Source organism: Elgaria multicarinata, chromosome 17 (assembly GCF_023053635.1).
Source record: "Elgaria multicarinata webbii isolate HBS135686 ecotype San Diego chromosome 17, rElgMul1.1.pri, whole genome shotgun sequence".
In the NCBI taxonomy this organism is placed as follows: domain Eukaryota; kingdom Metazoa; phylum Chordata; class Lepidosauria; order Squamata; family Anguidae; genus Elgaria; species Elgaria multicarinata.
In genome coordinates this window covers 18,551,234-18,575,839 of record NC_086187.1, presented here as the reverse complement: position 1 = coordinate 18,575,839, position 24,606 = coordinate 18,551,234, and the positions used below count along the sequence as shown (strand labels likewise).

General features: G+C 44.6%; 2 protein-coding genes across 7 annotated transcripts in view; one reads left to right on the top strand and one right to left on the bottom strand.

Moving 5' to 3' along the window:
• Positions 1–136: 136 nt before the first annotated feature.
• Positions 137–24,407, bottom strand: ACSM5 (acyl-CoA synthetase medium chain family member 5). Of its 6 annotated transcripts, none has more exons than XM_063143514.1 (15): positions 24,292–24,407; positions 20,690–20,827; positions 16,274–16,506; positions 15,253–15,463; positions 14,177–14,384; positions 13,306–13,449; positions 12,378–12,534; positions 10,788–10,867; positions 9,822–9,945; positions 7,810–7,890; positions 4,053–4,154; positions 3,162–3,289; positions 2,972–3,071; positions 2,184–2,303; positions 137–1,378 (listed from the first exon to the last, which is right to left on the bottom strand). In XM_063143514.1, the coding sequence occupies exons 3-15, from the start codon at positions 16,457–16,459 to the stop codon at positions 1,292–1,294; spliced, it is 1,728 nt and encodes a 575-aa protein (XP_062999584.1). In that variant the 5' UTR covers positions 16,460–16,506; positions 20,690–20,827; positions 24,292–24,407; the 3' UTR covers positions 137–1,291. The 6 variants fall into 6 exon arrangements, with proteins under 6 accessions (XP_062999584.1, XP_062999585.1, XP_062999583.1 ...); XM_063143515.1 differs by lacking the exon at positions 24,292–24,407 and adding an exon at positions 22,188–23,745; XM_063143513.1 differs by lacking the exon at positions 20,690–20,827.
• Positions 19,340–24,606, top strand: part of PDILT (protein disulfide isomerase like, testis expressed) — a 31,508-nt gene continuing 26,241 nt past the window's right edge. The window contains exon 1 of the mRNA XM_063143519.1: positions 19,340–19,570. Within this exon, the coding sequence (XP_062999589.1) occupies positions 19,351–19,570 (220 nt within the window). The 5' untranslated portion in view covers positions 19,340–19,350. The remainder of the gene's footprint in view (positions 19,571–24,606) is intronic.

Genomic DNA, 24,606 nt, shown 5'->3' with positions numbered 1-24,606 from the left:
CGCACACAGTCCTGAGCTCTCCGGCGAAAGGATAGGATATGTAATTTATTATCATTATTTTTATTTATTTATTTATTACATTTAAATCCCACCTTTTTTCCTCCACGGAACCCAAGGCGGTGTACATAATCCTCCTCCTCCTCCTCTCCATTTTATCCTCACAACAACAACCCTGTGAGGTAGGTTGGGCTGAGAGTCTGTGACTGGCCCAAAGTCACCCAGTGGGTTTCCATGGCCGAGTGGGGACTAGAACCCGGATCTCTCAACTCCCAGTCCAACACCTTAGCAACTATACCACACTGGCTCTATAGTTATATGCATAAATATAAATAAATATCCACCGCAATTTAAACATCACACCAAAGTTTAGTTAGCATGAGCTGTGATTTGCAAACACACTTCAAAGGTGGGTTTCTGATTATGCTTTGCTGGTCAGTTACAATTCATTGGTTGTCAGTTCCCGACATCACCTTCAGCTGTAGTTCATCTTCCTTGCAGTACAATCTTACATGTGTCTACTCAGATGTTAAAAAACCCTATGTTCAATGTGTCTTTCTCCCAGGTAAATGAATATAGCATTGCAGCCTTTATGTGTGATGTCTGAATCGAGTCAATGGGCCTGTTCAGACAACACACTAAGCCATGGTTAGGCTGCTAACCCTTCTGCAACACACTGGAGCCAGTCAGATGACATGCTAACCACAGTGGTTAAACAGTTTGAGCTAAACATTATCACTAAAGAGTGTCATGTGATCCATGACTTAGATGTCGTGTGAACCATTCCTAAGCATGGTGGCTACATAACCACAGTTTAAGCACACTCGCTAAACATTTGCTGCAAAAGGGTTGGCAGTCTAACCATGGCTTAGTGTATTGTCTGAACAGGCCCTCTAAGTCACGGTTTAGTGTGTCGTCTGACCAGGGCCAATGTAAGTCAAGCACATTGAGCGCTTAGGGGAAGGGAAACAGCATGGCCAACCTGAAGACCTGTGTACAGGCATTGTACGACGTTAGGATTTTTTTTAAAAATGGGAGCATTCCAGATCGTTGGTCCCACTTTGCAAACAAGGTCAGGTAATTCAGAAGTCCCAAAACTGGGAAGAAAGCCAGACAAAGAGAATTTGGGGAGCATCTTTAGGAGAGGAGCACAGTTCAACTTCTTTGATCGTGCAGATTTCTTGGCTTGGGATATTAGAACTAAACAATAGTTTAGGTAAAGGAGCAAGAAGGGGAATTTCTCCATCACAGCAGATGAATGGGCGATACGTCCACTGCAATTATTCAGCTGAATCTAGGCTTTCTTCCATTCTTGTTTCCTTAATACATTTCTTTGAATTTTTCCAGCAGCCGACTTTGGCAGATCTTGGACAAACTCAACCTGGGTTGGGAAAGCAAAGGATTTATCTCACACGTTTCACGCTCATGTCAATTCAGTTAAACGACTATAAATCAGAAGAGTTTCGTTCTATTTACGTTAATGGAATTGTCAGGTTAATAGTATCTTATAGCCAATCCAAATAAATAAATAAATAAATAATAAGTGTGTGTGTGTGTGTGTGAGTGTGTGTGTGTGTGAGTGAATACGTACTACAAACCAGTAGGACCACATCTACATTAAGCAGGGTATGACAGTTTGGAAATGGTTTGAAAACTGTATATGGAGTGTGCCCCGGGGCCCCAGCATTTTAAAGCAGTAGTGTAGATCCTGCCTGGGACTGTACGTTTGACCCAAGTCAAAGTGAACCACCTTGGACATATTCAAAGTGCTTAATATCCAAACTGACTTGGGTCCAAAATGGTTGAAGAAGGCTGGCTGGATTTAAAATATTCTAGAATATCCTTTAGCGTTGAGGGCCATTAGTGGGGAAACACTCCCATATTAGCATTATTAACTGGTCTAGCTAGCCATTGGAACACATACCTCATTGATCCAATAGGTATTGGGAGCTGATTTCAAAGGATCTACTCTAAATCAACTGAGATGCAATCCTATGCATGTTTTATAACGGCTAGCATCCCCCAGTCAGCATGGGACAAATTGGGAGCACTTTTTTTTTCCATTTAGGCATGCATAAGATTGTTTGCTTAATGCCTACGTTTGAACAAATACTTGAGATTTCCCAAATTTGATCCTTCATACTTATGTGCTGCAATTTTCCAGTCCCTACTCCAAAGATACTCACCTTCCTAGGATACTTGTAAGGAGCAGTAACCTTCTTCACGTGATTCTGCAGTTCCCTGGTTAATTCTTCTGGATCATGCGATAAAAAGGCAGGGGACAAGATGACGAAAGCTTTCACTACCTAAAGGATGACAATTCTATGCATTAATGACTCGGGGGAAATGTTGGTTTCAGCATAAATGTGTTCTTGCTGTATTGGTTTACTTATTATGATTAGCCAAGAAAAGTAGGAACTGCAATAAAACGTGTGGGGAGGTCCTGTTCAGGATTCCAGCCAGCCAGCCAACCAGGCCCCTTTCTGAGATATTCCATTCCATTGCTCCTGCATTTTTCAGTCCCCGCCTGCTCCCCTGCAACGGTCAGTCACCGTGGTACATGTTCAGTCCTCATTAGATTGATTTTGGTGTTCCCTGTTTAGGGTTTGCCCAGAAGTTATCTTGGATGTCTGCAGAACTTGGGATTTCCCCAAGCCTGAAGATACTACTAATATACAATATTTCACAAAGTATTTCACATGTATTTATTTATTTATTTGGCTGTCAATTCACTACTGGGCCAGGTTTTACACAAGTTCTAGTACTTGTGTACAAAGCTCTAAACAACTTGGGACCAGGATACCTGAGAGAGCGCCTTCTCCCCTACTAACCTGCCAGGTCACTGAGGACATCCGAGGGCAGGCTCCTGGTGGTTCCACATAGACCCATATTTCTCTTTTCCAAGTGAGTACACTGTATGTGTCCCTGTGTGCCTCTAACTGGATTTGCAGAATGACTGGATCACCATTATTACCTCTCCTCTGATGGGATCTGGGCTGCTGACAACAGCAGATTCCAAAACAGCCGGGTGTTCTATCAAGGCGCTCTCCACTTCGAAGGGGCCAATGCGGTATCTAGGAGAGAATTTGGTCATTCCCCCCTGCCTTTGGGGGCTGAAGGCAGAGCAAACAAACAAGGAAGCAACAACCCTGACCTCAACCTACCCGGCGGAATTAATGACATCATCCGACCTTCCGACGAACCAGATGTAGCCTTCTTCATCTTTGGTCGCTCGGTCTCCAGTGATATAAAAATCCCCACGCTCGCTGGCTGCTGTCTTCTCAGGGTTATCCTGGCAATGACAGACACAATTGCAAAATACTGAACCTATGTCTGCTGATCTATAAGAACATAAGAAGAGCCATACTGGATCAAGACCAAGGGACCATCTAGTCCAGCACTCTGTTTGCACAGTGGCCAACCAGCTGTCGGCTAGGGGCCCACAAGCAAGACATGGTGCAACAGCACTCTCCTACCCATGCTCCCCAGCAACTAATGTATACAGGCTTACTACCTCAGATACTGGAGATAGCATATAGCCACTAGGACTAGTAGCCATTGATAGCCTTCTCCTCCAGGAATTTACCCAACCGCCTTTTAAAGACATCCAAATTGGTGGCCATCACTACATCTCGTGTTACTGAATTCCATAGAGCTGGGTGAAGAAGTCCTTTTTTATCTGTCCTGGATCTCCCACCAATTAGCTTCATGTGATGACCCCATTCGGCTCTAGTATTATGAGAGAGGGGGGAAATGTGGGACTGTGAATCTCCCCTGGTTTCAGTCAGAACTCTGAAAAAGCCATCCAAGGTACTGAACTCAGTCTGGGAATAGGATTCGTCCCCTTGGAGAGCTCCTCTAGCTGACTGGTTCTGATTGAAACCCAGTGGATTCACAGCCCCACTGACATTGGATCCACCAGCCTCCATTGGATGCCTGAGGTCATTATTCAGTCTGCTAGGAAACAGCGCTCCTTTCATAGAAGGAATCTAAAACCTGAACAGAGTAACTGTGCTTGTGAAAGCACACACAGAACGCCTCCCCCCAATACTTACTATATACTGTAAGAAGAGACAAAATGGTCGTTTTGGCTTGATTCTGATAGCAACATCCCCTTCTACCCCAGGAGGCTGAATATTGCCTTGATCGTCAACAATCTGTTGAAACAGAAACAAAAAGAAGAGAAAGAAATGCACATATTGTTCCAGCTGATCAGCGTTGATTGAAAATTCCCATGTGGAAACAAAGGCCTATGAGGAGAGACTGAAAGAACTGGGCCTGAGGGGAGACATGAGAGCACTCTTCAAGGACTTGAAAGGTTCTCACACAGAGGAGGGCCAGGATCTCTTCTCGATCTTGATCATCCCAGAGTGCAGGGCACGGAATAACGGGCTCAAGTTAACGGAAGCCAGATTCCGGCTGGACATCAGGAAAAACTTCCTGACTGTTAGAGCAGTACGACAATGGAGCAATGACCTAGGGAGGTTGTGGGCTCTCCCACACTGGAGGCCTTCAAGAGGCAGCTGGACAAGCATCTGTCAGGTATGCTTTACGGTGGATTCCTGCATTGAGCAGGCGGTTGGACTCGATGGCCTTATAGGCCCCTTCCAACTCTGGTATTCTATGATTCTATGTGTATCATCAAAATTTCCATGTGTATCATCAAAAACAAAGTTACCCTACGGAGACAGACCCCATCCCCCAGAAAAACAGAAAAGTTTGTTCCGAAATCTTCGTTCCAGTGTGGAATCAAGAAATGGAAACCGGAGTCAAAAGAAGGAGAACGCATCAGACCCACTGCTCATTAAGTTCTATGACGTCCCACTGAGTTCTAAGGTAGGCTTACCTAACCTGGCACCCTCCAGGTGTTTTGGCTTTTCATTACCATCAGCCCCAAGCAGCACGGCCAATGGTTAGGAATCCTGGGAGGTGTAGCTCAAAACACCTGAAGGGTGCTAGGCTGGAGAAGTCTATTCTATGGAATAAAGAAAACAGTGATATCAAAAGCTGCCTTATATTGAGTCAGACCTTTGATCCTCTAGCCCAGCATTACTGAAGGCTTCATCACACCAGGGTTATTCTGTAAAATCACTGCGAATTGCGTGCAAAGGACTCCGAAGTTTTCCAGTTTATAATCTGCTTTGACTGTGAAGTACTCCCAGGCATCCTGCTTTAATTGCACAATAAAGCCAAAAGACCCGTCCTATTTTGATACCCGTTTAGGAGCGAATCATTTGTTGTTTTCCGAGCGGCCACTGGGGGCGCAGCAGGAGGATTTGATAGGTTTAAATGACCAATTAAACAAATGCGTACATCTGCGTAAGTTTTAAAGATAAAGGCATTAAAATGGGCACAGTAATAGATATTAAGGAGAGGTTTAAGCACACCCAATTTGAATCGGATTGGGTCATCTGTTGATTTTTAATGATTTTTTTTTTACATTTCTTCCCCTTAACCCCTTTCCTGGTATGTAAAGGATCTTAGGAGCGCTGCCGCCCGGGGTGTGATTTAGCTAGCAACAACAACAATGACAACAGCTTTACGCTGTAGGGGATAATTTGAGGGAAACAGGTACATGTTACACTGACTGGTAGCAATGGCTGTCCAGGGCTTCAGGCAGGTTTCCCCACCCCCAGTCCTACGTGGGGATGCCAGGGATTGAACCTGAGACCTTCCGAATGCAAAGCAGGTGCTCTACCAGTGAGCTGCAGCCTTTCTCTGTCTGCTAAACGTGGACACAGCTGAGAAGAGGCAAAAGGTCCTTTGTACACACACAGGCCTTTCCTTCTGGACAACCTGGACAACCATCTGTCAGGGATGCTTTAGGGTGGATTCCTGCATTGAGCAGGGGGTTGGACTCGATGGCCTTGTAGGCCCCTTCCAACTCTGCGATTCTATGTTTCTATGATTCTCTGCAGCAACTCCGCACCTCTGGAATAAGTTGCCATTGGTGGTTGGCCACGCTACATCACTCCAGGCTTTTAAGAAGGCCTAGAAAATGTATCATTTTACTCTGGCCTTTTCCTGATTTGCTTCCTGACATTGCTGTTTCAGTGGTCTTTTATTGTTGGTTTTTATCGTTTTATTGCTGTTTTTTATTGTGTAATTGTATTTTTTATTGTACTTCTGTTGTGTTGGTTTTATGTGTTTTTATTTTTTGCATGCCACCTTGGGAAGGCTTCTGCCCTGAAAGGCAGCCAAGAAATATTTTTAGTACATAAAAATAAATACCCATCCTGCTTATTATTATTATTATAATATTGCACTAAGTAACAGATAATTTCTAGAACCATCAGCAGAGGCTAGTGGCTCTGATTTCAGTTGGGCTGTGACTCCACTCTGGGTTTTAGTCAGCACCAAATAGAACTCTAAAGGAGCGATTCAAAGTAATAGGGATAAATGCCAAGTTCTACATTTAGGAAATAGAAAGCAAAGGCACAGTTACAAGATGGGGGATACTTGGCTCAGCAATACTACAAACGAGAAGGATCTTGCAATTGTTGTAGATCGCAAGCTGAATATGAGCCAACAGTGCGATAGGGCTGCAAGAAAGGCAAATGTTATTTTGGGCTGCATTAATAGAAGTATAGCTTCCAAATCACGTGAGGTACTTGTTCCTCTCTATTCAGCCCTGGTTAGGCCTCATCTAGAGTATTGTGTTCAGTTCTGGGCTCCACAATTCAAGAAGGATGCAGACAAGCTGGAGCGTGTTCAGAGGAGGGCAACCAGGATGATCAGGGGTCTGGAAACAAAGTCCTATGAAGAGAGACTGAAAGAACTGTGCATGTTTAGCCTGGAGAAGAGAAGATTGAGGGGAGACATGAGAGCACTCTTCAAATACTGAAAAGGTTGTCACACAGAGGAGGGCCAGGATCTCTTCTCGATCCTCCCAGAGTGCAGGACATGGAATAATGGGCTCAAGTTAAAGGAAGCCAGATTCCAGCTGGACATCAGGAAAAACTTCCTGACTGTTAGAGCAGTATGACAATGGAATCAGTTGCCTGGTGAGGTTGTGGCCTCTCCCACACTAGAGAGGATCTCTTCTCAATCATCCCAGAGTGCTGGACACGGAATAATGGGCTCAAGTTACAGGAAGCCAGAGTCCGGTTGGATATCAGGAAAAACTTCCTGACTGTTAGAGCAGTATGACAATGGAACCAATGACATGGAAACAAAGCCCTATGAGGAGAGACTGAAAGAACTGGGAGCACTCTTCAAATGCTTGAAAGGTTGTCACACAGAGGAGGGCCAGGATCTTTTCTCGATCCTCCCAGAGTGCAGGACACGGAATAAGGGGCTCAAGTTACAGGAAGCCAGATTCTGGCTGGACATCAGGAAAAACTTCCTGACTGTTAGAGCAGTATGACAATGGAATCAGTTGCCTGGTGAGGTTGTGGCCTCTCCCACACTAGAGGCCTTCAAGAGGCAGCTGGACAACCATCTGTCAGGGATGCTTTAGGGTGGATTCTTGCATTGAGAAGGGGGTTGGACTCGATGGCCTTGTAGGCCCCTTCCAACTCTGGTATTCTATGATTCTATGAATTGCATCTATGGGGAGGTGAAATAGGATTCAGCACCTTGGGCAGCTTCTTTAGAGTTCTGTTTGGTTCTGACTACAACCCAGAAAGGATTCACAGGCCCAGAGAAATTGGAGTAACCAGCCTCCACTGCTAAAAGTACTGTATAATATTTCCAAGATGATAATGAATTTGATTTATATCCCAGCTATATACAAAAAACCTTAGGTGGCAAAATGTTTCTGCCTATCTTCAGATGAACACCAATCTGCTATATTTAAACTGGTCTTTGTACCTGGACATCATATGGTGGTGAAGCTTTCCCCAATGAGCCCTGCTTAATTTTCATTCCTTTCACGTTAGCACATATTGTTACCTGTAAGAGAGAAACAGAAACAGAGCTAAATACGATTTGGGTGTTTGGCGGGGGTGGCGGTGGTGGTGACCTTTTCAATGCTCTATAAGCAGGCAACATGGCAAACCAGATGGGCTGAGGTCTGGTGTAGGAGTATATATATCATGATGTACACCAGAATGGATCGTTCCCCCTACATTGTACCAGTCCTGGAAGCCAAGCTTTGTCAAGCCAGCAACTCAGTTGCCAACACTATCCTATGAAAATTCGCAAATGGAGTACTAAATCAGGATCAAGGGGTGCTCGATAATGGCTGGCAGTGTGGATCTGGTTGGCGCCATGGGTCGGCATTGTCAGGCATTAGTTGAGGCTCATGCGCTGTTGATCCCTGGAGTCCCATGGCACTGCTGTTCCTCCTTGCTCTTGCTGGCTGTCAATCACTGAGAAACAAGCAATGAGTGCAGCAAGGAGAAAGAACAGTGATCTCCCTAGGCTTTCTCTTTTTATTCCTGGGAAATGGTGCTGAATGGGTTCGGAAGGTGAGAACGAGGAGGGAGGGGAGCATGGATGGAGTGGCCCACTGAGAGCATTCTACCCAAGAGCCATCCAAAACATTCAACCAGGGCTAGATCTACACTACCACTGGCACAGCACCAGGCTAAATTCCCCGAGCTTGCACATGGTTTTAATTTTTTTAATTGTTTCTACTGCTTTTAAATTCTACACCGGTTTTAGCTTGATTAATGGTTTAATTTGTTTTTGGCTGTGTATACTGTTTTCTACTGTTCGTATGATTTTATCTGTATGCCACCCTGAGATCCTAGTGATATAGGGTTGGATACAAATGTTTTAATAAATCAATAAATCAATAAACACAATAAGTTACACATTCCATATACCACTTTCATAGTGTGATTGCCTGCTTTTTATTCCCCATTATCCAAAACACTGCAACAAATGTCGCTGAGCTCCATCAGATGAGCGTTTTATTACACACTCGTTACTGGGCACTCATGGATTTTCGCAGGTCCCTCTCACAACGTTGTCTGCCTCCCGTGTGTCTCCCGCCCCTTCTAGCCTTCTTTGCGCAACAAAAAACCCCACCCCAGTAAGTCAGACTGATTTTTAAAGATGGAAGTTGCCTCTATCTCCTGCTGTGTGCAGGAGAAGCAGCAGGATCAGAACAGCCCATTGAATGGGCCACAGACATGTTGTGTACTTCTTCTTTCAAAAGAGGAAGTAATGAGGGACGAACACATGGGCGGAGAAGCGACAGTAAGCAACCATGACTTTCGCCTGTGTGATGATGCTCTCCATGTGCACAACAATGTATAAATGCACAAGAGGATATTGTATTACCATGATGGAATCGTAATGATTTGACACATGGTGTAGATCTGGCCCAGCTCAAGACACGTGGACTACACCTCCCTTTCGGCCTAGGTTTCACTAGCAGATCATACAAGAAATTGTTGGCGTCTATTCCTTCTAAATCAGGTTTGCAGAAATTCAGGCCCAGGGCCAAATCTAGCCGTCCAGGGGGGTCACCATTCGCCCCTCTGGTGTACCCCAAATCGACCCATTTCCCTGCCTCCAACCACCAATCTTTGGGTGATTTCCTGGCTGTTGTGCAATTTTTCTCCTCCATTCTAAATGGTTGAAATGCCTCTCCAAAGGCTGAATTATCAGCTGTAAGAGCTTCCAACTACAATTCTCTGGTATTGTTGGCCCCACCCCCTTTAACTTTTGGCCCCACCCACCACCGGAATGCGGCCTCCAAGAGGTTCACCAAAATGGAATTTGGCCCTTGGGCGGAAGAGGTTCTGCACCTCCACTCTCAGCCTACCATGGTATCCGATTCATGGGCAGCTGTCTTTAACCTTGATCTAAACAGGGCTTGCATTCAGGGGATGCTGCTGGACCTGATCATTGAAGAAGGAAGACAGACGCACCGTTTCAGTTTGCCCGTATCCTTCATAGATATCCAGCCCTGTTTGAGCCTTCCATCGCTCCATCACTTCAGGGTTGAGCGGTTCCCCTCCGGTCACACAGTGTTTCAGACTCATGAATTTGTAGCTTGATAAGAAAAGAAAGGCAATTAGCGATCTCACAGATTTCCTCAGAGAAACCCAGCAAGGGCAGTGATGGAGTTGAACATTGCCAAACAGCTCCATTGGCTTCCAGTCTGTTTCCGGGCACAATTCAAAGTGCTGGTTATGACCTATAAAGCCCTATATGGCTCGGGTCCAGGTTATCTGAAAGAACGTATTCTCCCTTGAGAGCCTGCCCGTGCTTTGAGACCTTCTGGAGAAGCCCTTCTTTCAGTCCCACCAACTTCACAGGCGTGCTTGGTGGGAACATGGGAGAGGGCCTTCTCAGTGGTTGCTCCAGTGTTTTGGAACTCTCTTCCCAGGGAAGCTAGACTGGCTCCCTCCTTGATGTGCTTTCGGAATCAGGCAAAACCTTCTTTGTTCCAGAAGGCCTTTGGAGAAAAATCTGGTTCTCCATCTATGTTAAAGTCTTGTAAAATTGGTGTGTGTTTTAAATGTTTTATGTTTTAATATTGTAATTTTTTTGGTACATTTCTTTTCCTAGGTTTAAAATGTATATGTTTTAAATTTTGTAAGGCTGCCTTGAGGCCCAGTATTGGGCAAGAGGTGGTATACAAATAAATATCATCATCGTCGTCATCATCATCATCATCATCATCTTACACAGTTGCACTAACAACAAGGCTTCCCTCGAAGGAGAAAAGGGGGCAAATTATGGGGAGTGTTTTAACAGGGTCAAAAAAAGGACTTCCCCTGATAAAGTGGGACACCTGGAGGAGATGACTTTAGGAAAAGATCACCATGCATCAAAGCTTGCCTCAGTTCTTATCTTGTATTCACATTTCCAGTGACATGATGAAAATGTACCTGGTGAGATTGTGCTGCACCAACATACGGAACGCAGTCACAGCTGTGCAGAAAGTGGTGACCGGGTAACGTGCGAGAGTCTAGAGGGAGAAAAGGAAAGTACAAACATCCTCACAGCCCCATCCTGTGGATTTGGAAAGCATCAATTGCCAACACGGAAAGCGTGAGATAAATAGGGTGAGGGGGATTCCACACGTAGTACTGAGGGCGCTTCTATGCACTCCCAGTGCGCCCCCAAAGCGATCGTGTAACTTGCCTGGAGAAGAGACGAGGAAGAGGCGTCCTTGCCACCGCCGCCGTCACCCACCTACCTCCGACCCGGCCAGCGAAGAGGTAGGTGGGTGGCAGCGGTGGCGGCAAGGACACCTCTTCCTCGTCTCTTCTCCAGGCAAGTTACACGATCGCTTTGGGGCCGCACTGGGGGCGCATGGAAGCGCCCTCAGTACTACGTGTAGAATCCCCCTGACTTTCATTGAATGAGTGATGTATTGAAATGGCTACGGTTTTAACCACAAAGCACTTAATGTTCAACCCTGTGTGTGTCTACTCAGAGATCACTGAGTTCAATGGGACTTACTCCCAGGTAAGTATGCATCCTATACCTCCTCAATGATACTTCTCACTGGCATTTAGGGATGGGTGAACTCACCTGTGGCCACCTCGCCCTCCATTCGCCAGACACTTGCCAGCCAGCCGCTCCAATGTGAGCCACCCAACGGTTTGTGGGGACCCATCAAGCAGCCACCTGCTTCCCCAATGAGCTGCCATTTTGCACACAATGGGGTGCATGGAGTTGAACACGGTAAGATAGCCTCCAGCGATGTGAATGAAAGCATTAATAAAGTAATTTGAATGTCTTCTAGATGGGCTGTAGCCTGGATTGATTCTCTCTGATAAATCTGAGACTTTCTTTGTATCAGGCAACTGTCAGGGTTCCTTCCTACGACCTGGACCCCCTGAGCAACTCCATAAAGATCTCTGCCTCCTTAAGAGTCCCACATTCCTTCTTTTACCTTCCCCTTCCCAGTAACGTGGGGTTTAGGTTATAGACTTGTGGCTTAACACTACAGTTTTCTACTATGTTAAAACAACCAAATTACAATAAAGATATTTATCCAATAGAGCTAAATGAAAATAAAAGTCGCAAAAATGCAAGTTCTTTTACCCTAAGCTGCACCTTGACTTCTTCAAGCTGCTTCTTTCTGCTCCTTCTTTGGGGTCTGGTCTTTCCTAGCTCTGCCCTTTCTCTAACTGGCTCTTTCACTCTTTTATACCCTCTTACACCAAAACAGAAAGTACAGTTCTCGCTTTGAAGAAATGAAACTCAACCAGGGAATTACTCTTAACTGGAAAAATGAAACTACTCCTTTCGGGGATACCCCCTCCCAAAGAAAAACCTCAGGCCTCTAAGGCCTGGCTTTAATACCTCGCCTCAGTAGGCCTTCACAGTAACTCTGCTGTAAGTCACACCAGATGATCCAACATGTATCACCTGGGACCTTTTGCATGTGAAGCAGGAGCTTTGCCTTGGAGCCACGGCCCTTCTCGTAAACGGAAACCTGAATCCTGCACGTAAATTGTTATTCTTACATTGAGTATGACTCCAGGCTCAAATTGCGGCAGGTGATGTACAAAAACACAGGATCCATTAATCCACGGAGCAAACACACTGCTCCAGGCTGACTTAACCCATCCTATGTCCGACGTATTCCAGAATATATCTGAAGGCGTCAGATTCATCCAGTGCCTGTTCAGTGGGAAAGAATACATCCATAGTCAATTGCTGATTCAGAGCTACAAGATCCTGGAAAGTGTGTTACAGCATGACTCAGCAAATGTGTTGTAAATCCAATTTAGAGGACACAATGAGAGTCGGTTGAGAAGTATTACGTCCATATGGGTGAAAAGGGTTACAGAGTAAAAAACTTTTGGACTACTCCAGTGCTTTCCTCCTGCCTTTCAGCTCCAAGTTTAGCAGGCATTTCATTGCTACATTACAACCGATTGCCAGTGGAAGCTGGTAGATCTGGTGTCATGGGGCAGTGAATATGCTCTGAGTTTCAGTCAGTACCAGTAAGAACTCTAAAGGAGGTATCCATGCACCATGTCCTGCTTCTTGGTCCCATCTAGTCTAGCACTCTGTTAACACAGGGCCAACCAGCTGTCAATCAGGGACACAGACGCAACAGCACCCTCCCACCCATGCACTGTATCAACTGGTGCACACTGGTCCTCTGCCTCGAATACTGGAGGCAGCACACAACCATCAGGGCTGGTAGCCATTGATCGCCTTCTCCTCCAGGAATTGATCCAACCCCCTTTTAAAGCCATCCAAATGGATGACCATCACTACATCTTGTGGTAGTGAATACCATAATTTAGCTATAAGAACATAAGAAGTGCTATTATTGGAAGGCAATCAATGGACGTTGTTGTTGTTATTTACATTTATATACCGCCCTATAGCTGAAGCTCTCTGGGCGGTTTACAGAAGTTAAAAACAGTTAAAAAACATTACCTGCCACTGGATGTAAATCCAATGCCATAACTGCAATGGGACTGTTCCACCATTTTGGGAGACCCACTACTTCCGCTAGTAAAGTAGATGACCATTGGCTCTTGGCTCTTTGTCTTGACACAGTCGTGATCAGCAGGTGCTGCTCTTAAAAACAATCACATTGCATGATATCAACACACAGTTCCTTTCCCTCTCTGACAGTTGGACATATATTTCATGAATGGTACCCCAAAGGCTGGAATTAGGGATATCTGTCACTGAGAAATCACCCCCTTTTGAGGCTCCCTGGATTTCCACGGTGCCCTTCCCTCAGCTTGCAATTGTAAGCCGAGTTGTGGGGTCTCCCCCGCAAAAAAAAATCTAGGAACTTTTTCCATTTCGCTTTTTTAATTATTATTTGTGTAAAATAAAAATGTGTGCCAGTTCCGCAAATTACAGCTGCAGTTTGCACAAATTATGCAAATCGCGGCTGCAATTTGCACAAATTTTCATTTACACAAATGTAAAAAATGGGAAAATCTGCAATCTGGCTCGATTCAATGCAGATTGAGCCAGTTCATGGGTAATGAGCCAAAATCTGGGATGTTGAGCTGATGAAAACTCTGAGAGTTTTGACATGCCTAGCTGGAATCCACTTTTAGCAATCCTTGGCGGAAATATCTGTCAGACACCCAGATTTTGTGAATAAGGCATGACTTGCACACAATTACAGCTGGGTTTAAGGCATATTAGTCCACATCCAGTTAAGGGACCACCCCCAGTTCTCGTATTGGCCGACGACAACATCAGTTCTCATCCAATGGCAATCTAACCAATCTATGTTGGACTTGTTTCATGTTCTTTCAAAAGCAGTGCCTAGTGGAATACCCACTCAAATAAGTCCTTGAAGTTCAGCCAGCCATCTCTGCTGCTATCAGACACCATCAGCTTGGTTTGCAGAAACTTGCATTCTGACATGACAGAGTCCACTGCGGGAGCTGACGCTTCACTGACAACAATGCATTTGGCCTTGGAAGCCTGGAGCCTGTAGGAAATGTCTTTCGCTGTTAGCAAGGATGTTCCTGGAATAAAAACAACGCCTAGGAAACAAGCAGGGAAAGAAGTGAGTGGAGATCCCAATATTGGATGATATATAGAAATGTAATAAAATAAATGATAAATAAAGCTGTCGAGAGTGTTTTCTTCATCTTGTAACACTTAGATGGTTAGTCTAGGTTTGTTCGCTGCCAAGACTTCTCATTGGAGAAGGCAGCAGTTTTTGTTCAATTGGCCACCTGAGAGATGTATAAATTGTTTGCACCCTCTTTAGTAGAGAAGATAGTACTTTGCACCACACTGAAAGGAGGGATGCTATTAGAGGAGGTGACATCTTGTCTGCAGTGGGTGTTGATAAATGAGCGTACATGAATCTACATTGTCAGTAGACATCACCTCAATTAAAGGAAGGGATCGCTACGCTCTATTCCCAGTTTATATCAATATAATTCTGATTTGGGCTTTGGTATATTAATTGGACCCAGATCTGTTATACTCAGATCAATGTGATAAAGCCCTGACCAATTTCTTTTTTTAAATGAAAAGCATCTTGGGAGCTTGTGATTCTCAGCAGAACAGCAAGGGGAGGGGAATTCGTATCTCTTTCCCCCACCAGCTACATATATACCAGCCCTCTGTCTATTCTCTCCCCCCCCCCCCGTAACCCCTCCAAGGTGCCAAATGTAAAATTACTCTTGCAAATGTGCATCTGCAAAGCAGCTGAGGAAGCAATTTTGCACAACAGCGGCTCCTGCCAGTACAGCAACCCCTTCACTCAAAAGGTGCAACCCCCCAAAACTGCTTTTCATGTAAGTGAACCTGCAGAGGCTTCATTTTATGCGTTTGCCTGATATTGTGATTGCCCCTTGGATTCATCTGATGTAGAGTTTCTCCTCTGTAATATTTACCAACCTGTTCGTATACAAGCCAAGACCAGTAACCACCACTCCGGTACCCGGGGTAAAACCGTCATGATCCTGTCGCCTCTTTGCAAGCCGCAAGGACCAGTGAGCATGTTGGCGGTTTTTCGGGACAAGATCCCCAGTTCTTCAAAGCTCCACTTCACCTCTTTCATCTGATCACTCACCCACCAGAAGGCTGGATTCTGAGGCCTCTTCCCATCCTACCAGAAAACTCAAGAAGTTAAAATGAGAGATGTATGCAAACTTCGCTTTTGCTCACAAAACATGCTTGTGGGCCCTGATCGAAGCTCCGAATTCAAGCGTGAGTGCGACCACGTGTCTGTTGAAAATATACATAAATTAATGAAGAGCTCGTGTTCATCTCATTCCTGATTACCAGATTCAGGAGAAAAATGGTGGCGGGGAGGAAGAAAGATTTGGTTCTCCCCTCCAGGTGCATGGTGGTAGGGTGACCATATGAAAAGGAGGACAGGGCTACTGCATCTTTAACAGTTGTAATGAAAAGGGAATTTCAGCAGGTGTCATTTGTATGCTTGCAGGAGCTGGTGAAATTTCCTCTTCATCATACCAGTTAAAGCTGCAGGTGCCCTACCCTCTTTTAAATCTGGCCACAGTATAGCTCCTGCAGCTTTAACTGGTATGATGAAGAGGAAATTTCACCAGGTCCTGCAAGCATACAAATGACATCTGCTGAAATTCCCTTTTTTATTCAACTGTTAAAGATACAGGAGCCCTGTCCTCCTTTTCATATAGTCAGCCTAATGGGGGTCCGAATAAAAATTGGGGGCCCATGGACTTACTCTAGAGTAAAAAAAAAGAGATCATCCTCTGCTATGTGCTACACAATAAATGAAACATGTAGTTTGTCCCCCAGTCTTTTTGTTTGAAGGACCCATCAGTGTGTGAAGCCACAGGTTTCTCTGAGCCTCAGGGAGACCTCAAAACACACCTATGGATGTCCTGTTTTCCTCCCAGTCACAGACCTGTCCCCAAAACAATCAAAGCCCTACCTTTTCCACTTGGGTCCACTTATCCATAACGTCACTTGCAAAATTAAAGTATTCGGGCACTTCCTGTTCACCCCGGTTTATGCTTTCATAGTGTGAGGCGATGGGAGAGGCCAGGAATCTCTTGGCTTGACGAAATAATGTGTGGGTTGACTGCAGATCCCGGAAGCATTTGGACAAGTTCTTCATGGCACCAGCTCATAAGGTGACTTGAAAGTGTCAGTCTGCTTTGTTCCCTGCATTGGCATTGGGAGGAAAAAGTAGAACCCTGAATAGGCATGAAAGAACCTGTCAGTTTCACCGCCATGCATAAGTTCCTTCCAGCCTGTTTGCAAAGAGATTTGTGGGTTTTGTTAGTTTCTACTCAATAAAAAACAGTCTGAACAAAATCCTCACCAATCCACATTGGCCCAATTCAATAAATAAAGCTGTTCTCAGCACGGAGAGGATCATATCGTGCCTACCCAAGCTGCAGCTGCTAAACATGAGTAGGGTGACCATATGGAAAGGAGGACAGGGTTCCTGTATCTTTAACAGTTGTATAGAAACAGGGAATTTCAGCAGGTGTCATTTGTGTGCATGCAGCACCTAGTGAAATTCCCTCTTTATCACAACAGTTAAAGCTGCAAGAGCCTTACCCTCTTTTGTATCTGATCACTCTAGTATAGCTCCTGCAGCTTTAACTGTTGTGATAAAGAGGGAATTTCACCTGGTGCTGCATGCACACAAATGACACCTGCTGAAATGCCATTTTCTATTCAACTGTTAAAAATACAGGAGCTTTGTCCTCCTTTCCACATGGTCACCCTAAACATGAGGAGCCTGCCAGGAAAAAAGAGGTGGGAATCCAAATTAAGCAGCAAGGGGTAGAATCCTATGCATGCTTAGACAGAAAAAAAATCCTACAACTCCCAGCATTCCCTAGCCAGTACAGCTGGCTGGAGAATGATGAGATTGCTAAAATTTCTTTCTGTCCCAAACACACATAGGATTGTGCCCTAAGTTGGTGGAATACAAAGGATTCCAAACTGAGATTTTGAAGAGATAAGCACTCAAAGCCCTGGGTGAATGAATTGATCAGTTCTGTTCCCCCCCCCACACACACACATTCACATTCTGTGGCAGTGAATTCCATAGTTTGACATCTGTGTGAAGAAGTCCTTCCTTTTATCTAGGGTGACCCTATGAAAATGAGGACAGGGCTCCTGTATCTTTAACAGCTGCATAGAAAAGGGAATTTCAGCAGGTGTCATCTGTATATATGGAGAATCTGGTGAAATTCCCTCTTCATTACCACAGTTAAAGCTGCAGGAGCTATACTAGAGTGGCCAGATTTAAAAGAGGGCAGGGCACCTGGAGCTTTAACTGTTGTGATGAAGAGGGAATTTCCCCAGGTTCCCCATATATATAAATGATACCTGCTGAAATTCCCTTTTCAGTACAACTGTTAAAGATACATGAGCCCTGGTCCTCCTTTTCATAGGGTCACCCTATTTTATCTGCCCTGAATCTCCCACCAATCAGCTTCATGGGATGACCCCACTGGGTTCTAGTATCATGGGAGAGGGAGAAAAATGTGATCTGTCTTTCGAATATAGGGTGGTCTTCTTGCCACCCTTCAAATAGGGGCCTGCCCTCTGCAAAAGAGGACACATGGCCACCTAGGCCTGGAATTAAAAGTGACCATTCAATGCCAATGCTGTTTTCCAAATGCACACTAGATGGCGATTGGTCACATCGAATCACTCTAGATTTTAGAACCTGAAATATGTAAGGAAAACTACTTAAATAAACTTTTCTGGTTTTGCTTCTGTGTAGAATAAGATCGCTGATCAAATCATGAGTTGATTCAGAAGAACAGGGGTGCGTGAGCAATTTGTGTGAGTGTAACAATACAGGATTGGAAAATGGAAAGGTGGGTGAGGAAGGACGGGCACAATAACAGGGAGCAATCTCCTTCTAGGTATTTCATTGCACTCTTGCAAGCCAGGAGGCATGTCCACTGTGTGTGTGTTGGAATGTAGATCTCCCCCTTCATGTTAACATCCCTCTTATGAAATTAAACAAGGAACTAGATGGCCCTGAATCTATCCCCGCTGCTAGGCCTGGAATGTCTTTATGAAAAGAAAACAACAATGCTGATATTAGAGCTTACACTATGACCGATTATGTACACAGCTTGGGGCGAGGTTATCTGAAGGATCGCCTCCTCCCATATGTACCTGCCCAGACCCTAAGATCATCTTCAGGGGTTCTTCTCCGTGAACCCCTGCCAAAGGAAGTGAGGCAGGTGGCTACCAGGAGGAGGCCCTTCTCTGCTGTGGCACCCCGGCTGTGGAATGAGCTCCCTAGACGGATTTACCCAGCACCTACATTATACTCCTTTCAACGCCAGGTAAACCCCTTTTTATTTTCTCAGTCTTTTAACAGTTCACCTCCTTACTCTTTTAACTTTGCTGTTTTAAATCGATGTAAATCTCTGCATCGCTGATCGGTTTTTATCCTGGTTCTACTTTTATATTGTGGCTTGTTTTGTCCCGTGAATAGTATTTCAGGGTTTTAATTTTTGTGAACTGTCGAGAGAGCTTTGGCTATTGGGCAGTATAGAAATGCAATAAAACAATCTATAAATCAACACACACACACACACACACACACACACGAAGCCCCCTTTTTTTACTTTAATTGTTCCCTAGCTCACCATGTGTGTTTTTGCATGCATGGCTCTTTCCAGGTACTTTCTGAAGGTGACTGTTATCTGCCAGATCCTTTGTCTTTCGGTGTTGGCTTCCTTCCTTCCTTCCTATTGTCATCTCCATGGTTTCAAATGAAACTGGACCAAGACAAGCTTCCAACTTTCCTCTCCTTCTCTTTCTCTCTCATTAATCAAGCCAACTATTAGCAGCCCTAACATTTCAGATGGCGAGCAAAGTCACTTCTGTTTGCAGAAAACCGCTGTTCTTTCTATATCTAATTGTGTGGGAATTCAGCCACGTGGGTCTAGTGATAAGGGAACGGGCAGTTTTTAACCACAGCGAGTTGACTCCGTTTCCCTTTCTTCCTCTTGTTCAGCGCCTGCAATGTGTTGGAAGGACACCATGACAAGTCCGTGGCTCTTTCTCCTCCTTGGGCTAGCATCTCTCTCTTTCTCTCCAGCGGAAGGGACCATCAGCCCAACGGAGAAGAAACCCAAGAAAGACAAATCCTCCCAAATCAGAGAAGAGGATCACGTTTTGGTCCTGCAAAAGAGCAACTTTGAGAAGGCCCTGAATGAATCAAAGTACCTGCTGGTGGAGTTCTGTGAGTATCGCCTTGTTCTAAAAGAGATCCCCTAATATTTACAACTGTCAAGCAACACAGGATGATTATTATTTAAATGATTAGATATCTGGCTTGAAATCAGTTTCAATGTAACCATATGTGCATCTTACAGTGATGTGAAGGCTTGGGGGGAAATGGGGAAAAATGGTGTGTGTGTTTAAATAATCTCCCCCATTTTTGTCTAGCCTCTCCCCACCAGAATTTCATATTTATAATGTTACCAGAACCTCAACACAGCATCTTTCATACTCGTACTTTACCCATGGATGATTTCCCCTCTATGGGTAGCACAGCCAGGTAGTAGTGAGTATGCAAAGCTAGAGCTGTATTTATTTATTTATTTATTTATTTATTACATTTCTATACCGCCCAATAGCTGGAGCTCTCCGGGCAGTTCACAAAAATTAAAAACATTCAAAGTATAAAACAACAGTATAAAACCATAATATAAAATGCAATATTCATATTGTATTGTATAACATACAATATTCAATACAATACAATATTCATACAACCACTCTGGGGTTGTTTTGCAGGGGTGGGCTTCAAGCACGTTCTCAGGAGTGGGATTCATCATTAACTGTGGTTCCCCCCCCTTTTTTTGGGGTGGGGAGTGTTGCCAAAGCAGCAACTGTATTAACAACCTGGGCCAGAACTACATCAAGCAAGGTATAACACCATGAATGCGGTTTAAAGATTATGGAACTCACTACCACAAGATGTAGCAATGGCCACCAATCTGGATGGCTTCAAAAGGGGGTTGGATAAATTCCTGGAGGCTAAGGCTATCAATGGCTACTAGCCCTGATGGTTGTGTGCTATGTCCAGTATTTGAGGCAATAAGCCTGTGTGCACCAGTTGCTGGGGAACATGGGCGGGAGGGTGCTGTTGCACCATGTCCTGCTTGTTCATCCCTGGCTGATGGCTAGTTGGCCACTGTGTGAACAGAGTGCTAGACTAGATGGACCCTTGGTCTGATCCAGCAGGGCTCTTCTTGTATTCTTAAAGATGGTATATGACATGTGTCATGGGCCCCAAGAGTTGTCAGTGCACTTCAATGCCGTTATAAAGCAGTAATATCAATCCTGCTGTACTCACCATCTTATATCTTCAACAAGGTCCCAGACCTAGCATTGTTCTAGGACCATATGGTGTGTATGTACAGAAATGGTGGACACCTCACAAAAATATGGCTCAGAGTATGCAGAGAACATCTTGCAGAGTGACCTTCTTTTTCTAGGGGTGACAGATGAGAAAGGGGGGGGGGGAACCCAGACATGTTTTTAGAAAAAAATGTCTTCTGGGAAGTTTTGACTCAGCTCCAGTGGAACTCATATGTGAATTGTCAGCAGAACAGCAGTGAATATAACTATTTCGCTAAAAAAACATATTCACCATAGAAAGCCACAAATAATTATTATGGTTAAGGTTTTAGGGAATTAATCATAGAATCATAGAATAGCAGAGTTGGAAGGGGTCTACAAGGCCATCGAGTCCAACCCACTGCTCAATGCAGGAATCCACCCTAAAGCCCACGATCAAATTGATTAAAGCATGCCAACTTGCTACTATCTAATTCAGGGTGCAGAACTATAATCGATTCGGGGAGAAATTGCCCCCTCCCACCTAGTCCTTTATGGACCAGATGATTTCATGTTCCTCATTGGTGTCTTTCCATTTTATCTATTTATATGATAAAACAGGAGGGAAGGTTGGAGCTAACACGAATCATAGTAGTTGATTAATTTCTCAGCATACCAAACCACAAAAGCAAATAATTAAATGCAAATTATTCACGCGGTGAAATGAAACCATAATGATTTTACTGAACCAAATCCCAGTATCAAAAGTATCACTGTCAAAAGAAAAGCTTCCAAGTTGAAGTTCAGTTAGTTTCTAAAGACTGACATATGTTGATGATCTTCCTCTTTATCTGATATATCCCATACTCATATCAGAAAGGATCTGTTGTACACCATTTGTTGGCAGGCTTGTGGAATCTCCATTAATTTTTACTAGATACCTGTAATCCATTAACCAGAGACTGGTGCAAAAGACACCGGGTTGGATCCAGGATCTACCCATGAGAAGAGGAGGGGCTCTGGTTGCAGAAGGACCCACCGCCCAATTTTTAACCCCTGGTTTCTCCATTTGTTCTTAGGTCAGAATAATTTAGAGGAAGGGAGTTGTTCTTTCCCTTGATGCTCACCAGCATCTGCTCCATCTGCATTTCTTCCTCTTGCTTTTTAGATCTAATTGCTGTTCCAGGCAGGCTAGCCCCACCTTCTTTCCCCTTTCCAGTTGTTTGTGAGTCCTTGGTATTATTATTATTTCTAGCGTTTCCACTTTTCATCCCCGAGTCAATCCTGCCAAGTCTGGCTACTATACGATCCGAGGGTTTATCTTGGGGTCTGCCTCTTATCCAAGCAGGGAGAGTTTCCCCCCCCCCTGGCATTTCCCCTGGCATTTCCCCTGGCATTTCCCCAACAACTCCCGAAGCTCGGAAAGTGAAAGTAATTGTTTATCAGCAGTCAGTTTTTTCTCAACTTTCAGCTGCTGTAGGCTTTCCGATACAAGAATCCCTCTTTGTACTCACTTTATCTTGCTTGGGGTGAGATTAATAGCTTTCCAAAGTTTATTTGAGACCAGAGCTTACAGATTCCGCTGCTACCCGTTCACCCGGAAGCACATCCCCCCCAGAAGGGAGTTGTTCTACCACTGCTCTAGCTAAATCATTTGCAGTCAGAAACCTTTGCTGATCTACAGCTACCTAGAAAGCTAGCAATAGTTCCAGATCTACTTTCTACCCACCCCTGTTCTTCATGGTATTGTTCAGGAAGGCTGATGTTTCTATATATTTCTATATGTTGGTATGCATAGAAGTAAGCATTCCGTGAATCTAGTCTTTTTGCTGGGAAGTCCCAGGAAATTCTGCTAGATGCTTTGAAAATGTAATGTTTGGCAGTGTGTGTTTGCGTGTGTGTGCGATGTGCTGAAAAAAGGAACAGAGATACGTTGAGTAAACAGAATAATGTTTTTGCTAAGTGGCCGAGAGAGAGAGAGAAAAAACATTTACACTTTGAAGGTAAAGTTTGGGGAGGTGTGCGTGCCAGCTACAAAAACCCTTTGAAGTGACTGATTCATGCAGCTTGCCATCTTGGTATGTAAGAGTAAATAAGTGTAGCTCCCTTGCAGGGTCCTGTAATGAGTTTTGGGGCTGGTCTGGATGGATGCCTTGGGATGCCTTGGGGTGGGACTCCCCAGGCCTGCACAGAGAGCAGCCAATGGGGTGACCATGGGGCATGGTTTGCCCACCTGGGGTCTTGACAAAGGCAGTAGCCTGGGTTTATGGCATCCGAGAAACCCAGGCAAGATCAGGCTGGAGGTGAGAGAGCTTAGCTGGAGCTCTGGAAGATCTTTAAGGTGCAAAAGCCCTGCTAGGAACCTGAAGTGTGACTGCTGAAGTGTGACTGCTGGAATCCATATCTATGGTCAACCTGCTGTATACATAGAATCATAGAATAGTGGAGTTGGAAGGGGCCTATAAGGCCATCGAGTCCAACCCCCAGCTCAATGCAGGAATCCACCCTCAGGGCTGGCGCCAGACTATTTTGCACCCTAGGCAAGGCAAGCTACTTGCACCACCCCACCACCCTGAAAAATTGCCAACTTCAATTTTTAAGGACAGATATTTTGTAGAAAAAATAAAAAGCACAAAACTTGAAACTGCTAAATTTATTTCAAATTGCAAGAATAAATAATAATCAATCTTTGGATTATCTTTCGCAAATACAAAAGAAAATATTTGGCACAGAAATCATTTTGAGCTAAAGGACACTTGGTATAATGCATACCTCCGCCATTGGAAGCACAAAGTTAAAAGAGCTAATTTGAATAAAATTGTGACCCTTAAAGGTCAGTACTGCGCCCCTCTGAGGTCTGCGCCCTAGGCAGCTGCCTAATTGGCCTAATGGTAGTGCCGGCCCTGTCCATCCTAAAGCATACCTGGCAGACGGCTATCTGTGTACATACAGACCATACATCACCAAAAAATGACTGTAAGCCTCCAGTACCTCATTCCAAGGAAACCGTGGATAATGCATGCATAGGGTGACTATATGAAAAGGAGGACAGGGCTCCTGTATCTTTAACATTTGCATAGAAAAGAGAATTTCAGCAGGTGTCATTTGTATATAAAGAGAACCTGGTGAAATTCTCTCTTCATCCCAACAGTTAAAGCTGCAGGAGCTATGCTAGAGTGACCAGATTTAAAAGGGGGCAGGGCACCTGCAGCTTTAACTGGTGTGATGAAGAGGAAATTTCACCAGGTTCCCCATATATGCAAATGACACCTGCTGAAATTTCCTTTTCAATACAACTGTTAAAGATACAGGAGCCCTGTCCTCCTTTTCATAGGGTCACCCTATGCATGCACCTCTGGAAGGCTCAGTGTTTGGAGAATTAGGGTACAAGGGATTTGTACCCTAATTTACATGTTTAGGGATGTTGGAGGAGTCCGGTAAGAGGGTGGAGTCTGGCAGATAACCTCCTGCTCAGTGCCCCCCACCCCAGATGCCATGCCATGGACCCTAAGCTTGCCCTGTCTGCGAGTTTTCATAATTTTGTAGCAAAGGAAGGTTTACACAACATCTGGATATGTTTGCAGAGTGTCCAAACTGCAAAGGTTTTGTTGCACTTACCCGTCCTCAGGTCTCGGGAAGTCAAAAGTGGAAGGCTTGGTTGACTCTGTCTTTTGCGGCAACCGTTGAAGGCTCCCCGTCGTTTTCTGCTGATCTTTCTCCGTACTTGGCATCTGTGTTTGTTTTTCCTTCAAGTGATAAGTGAAAGGTTACTCATGGTGTAGCCTGAAGGGACGGCTCCTATGGTCATGCCAACTGCACAACCACAATGGGCCAAAGTTCGGCTTCGACAATGCATTGACCGAGATACACGTGGCTTTCCCATCCTCCCTGAAAAGTCTCTGCTGTTTGTAGTGAGTCCCAGTAACTGAAAGA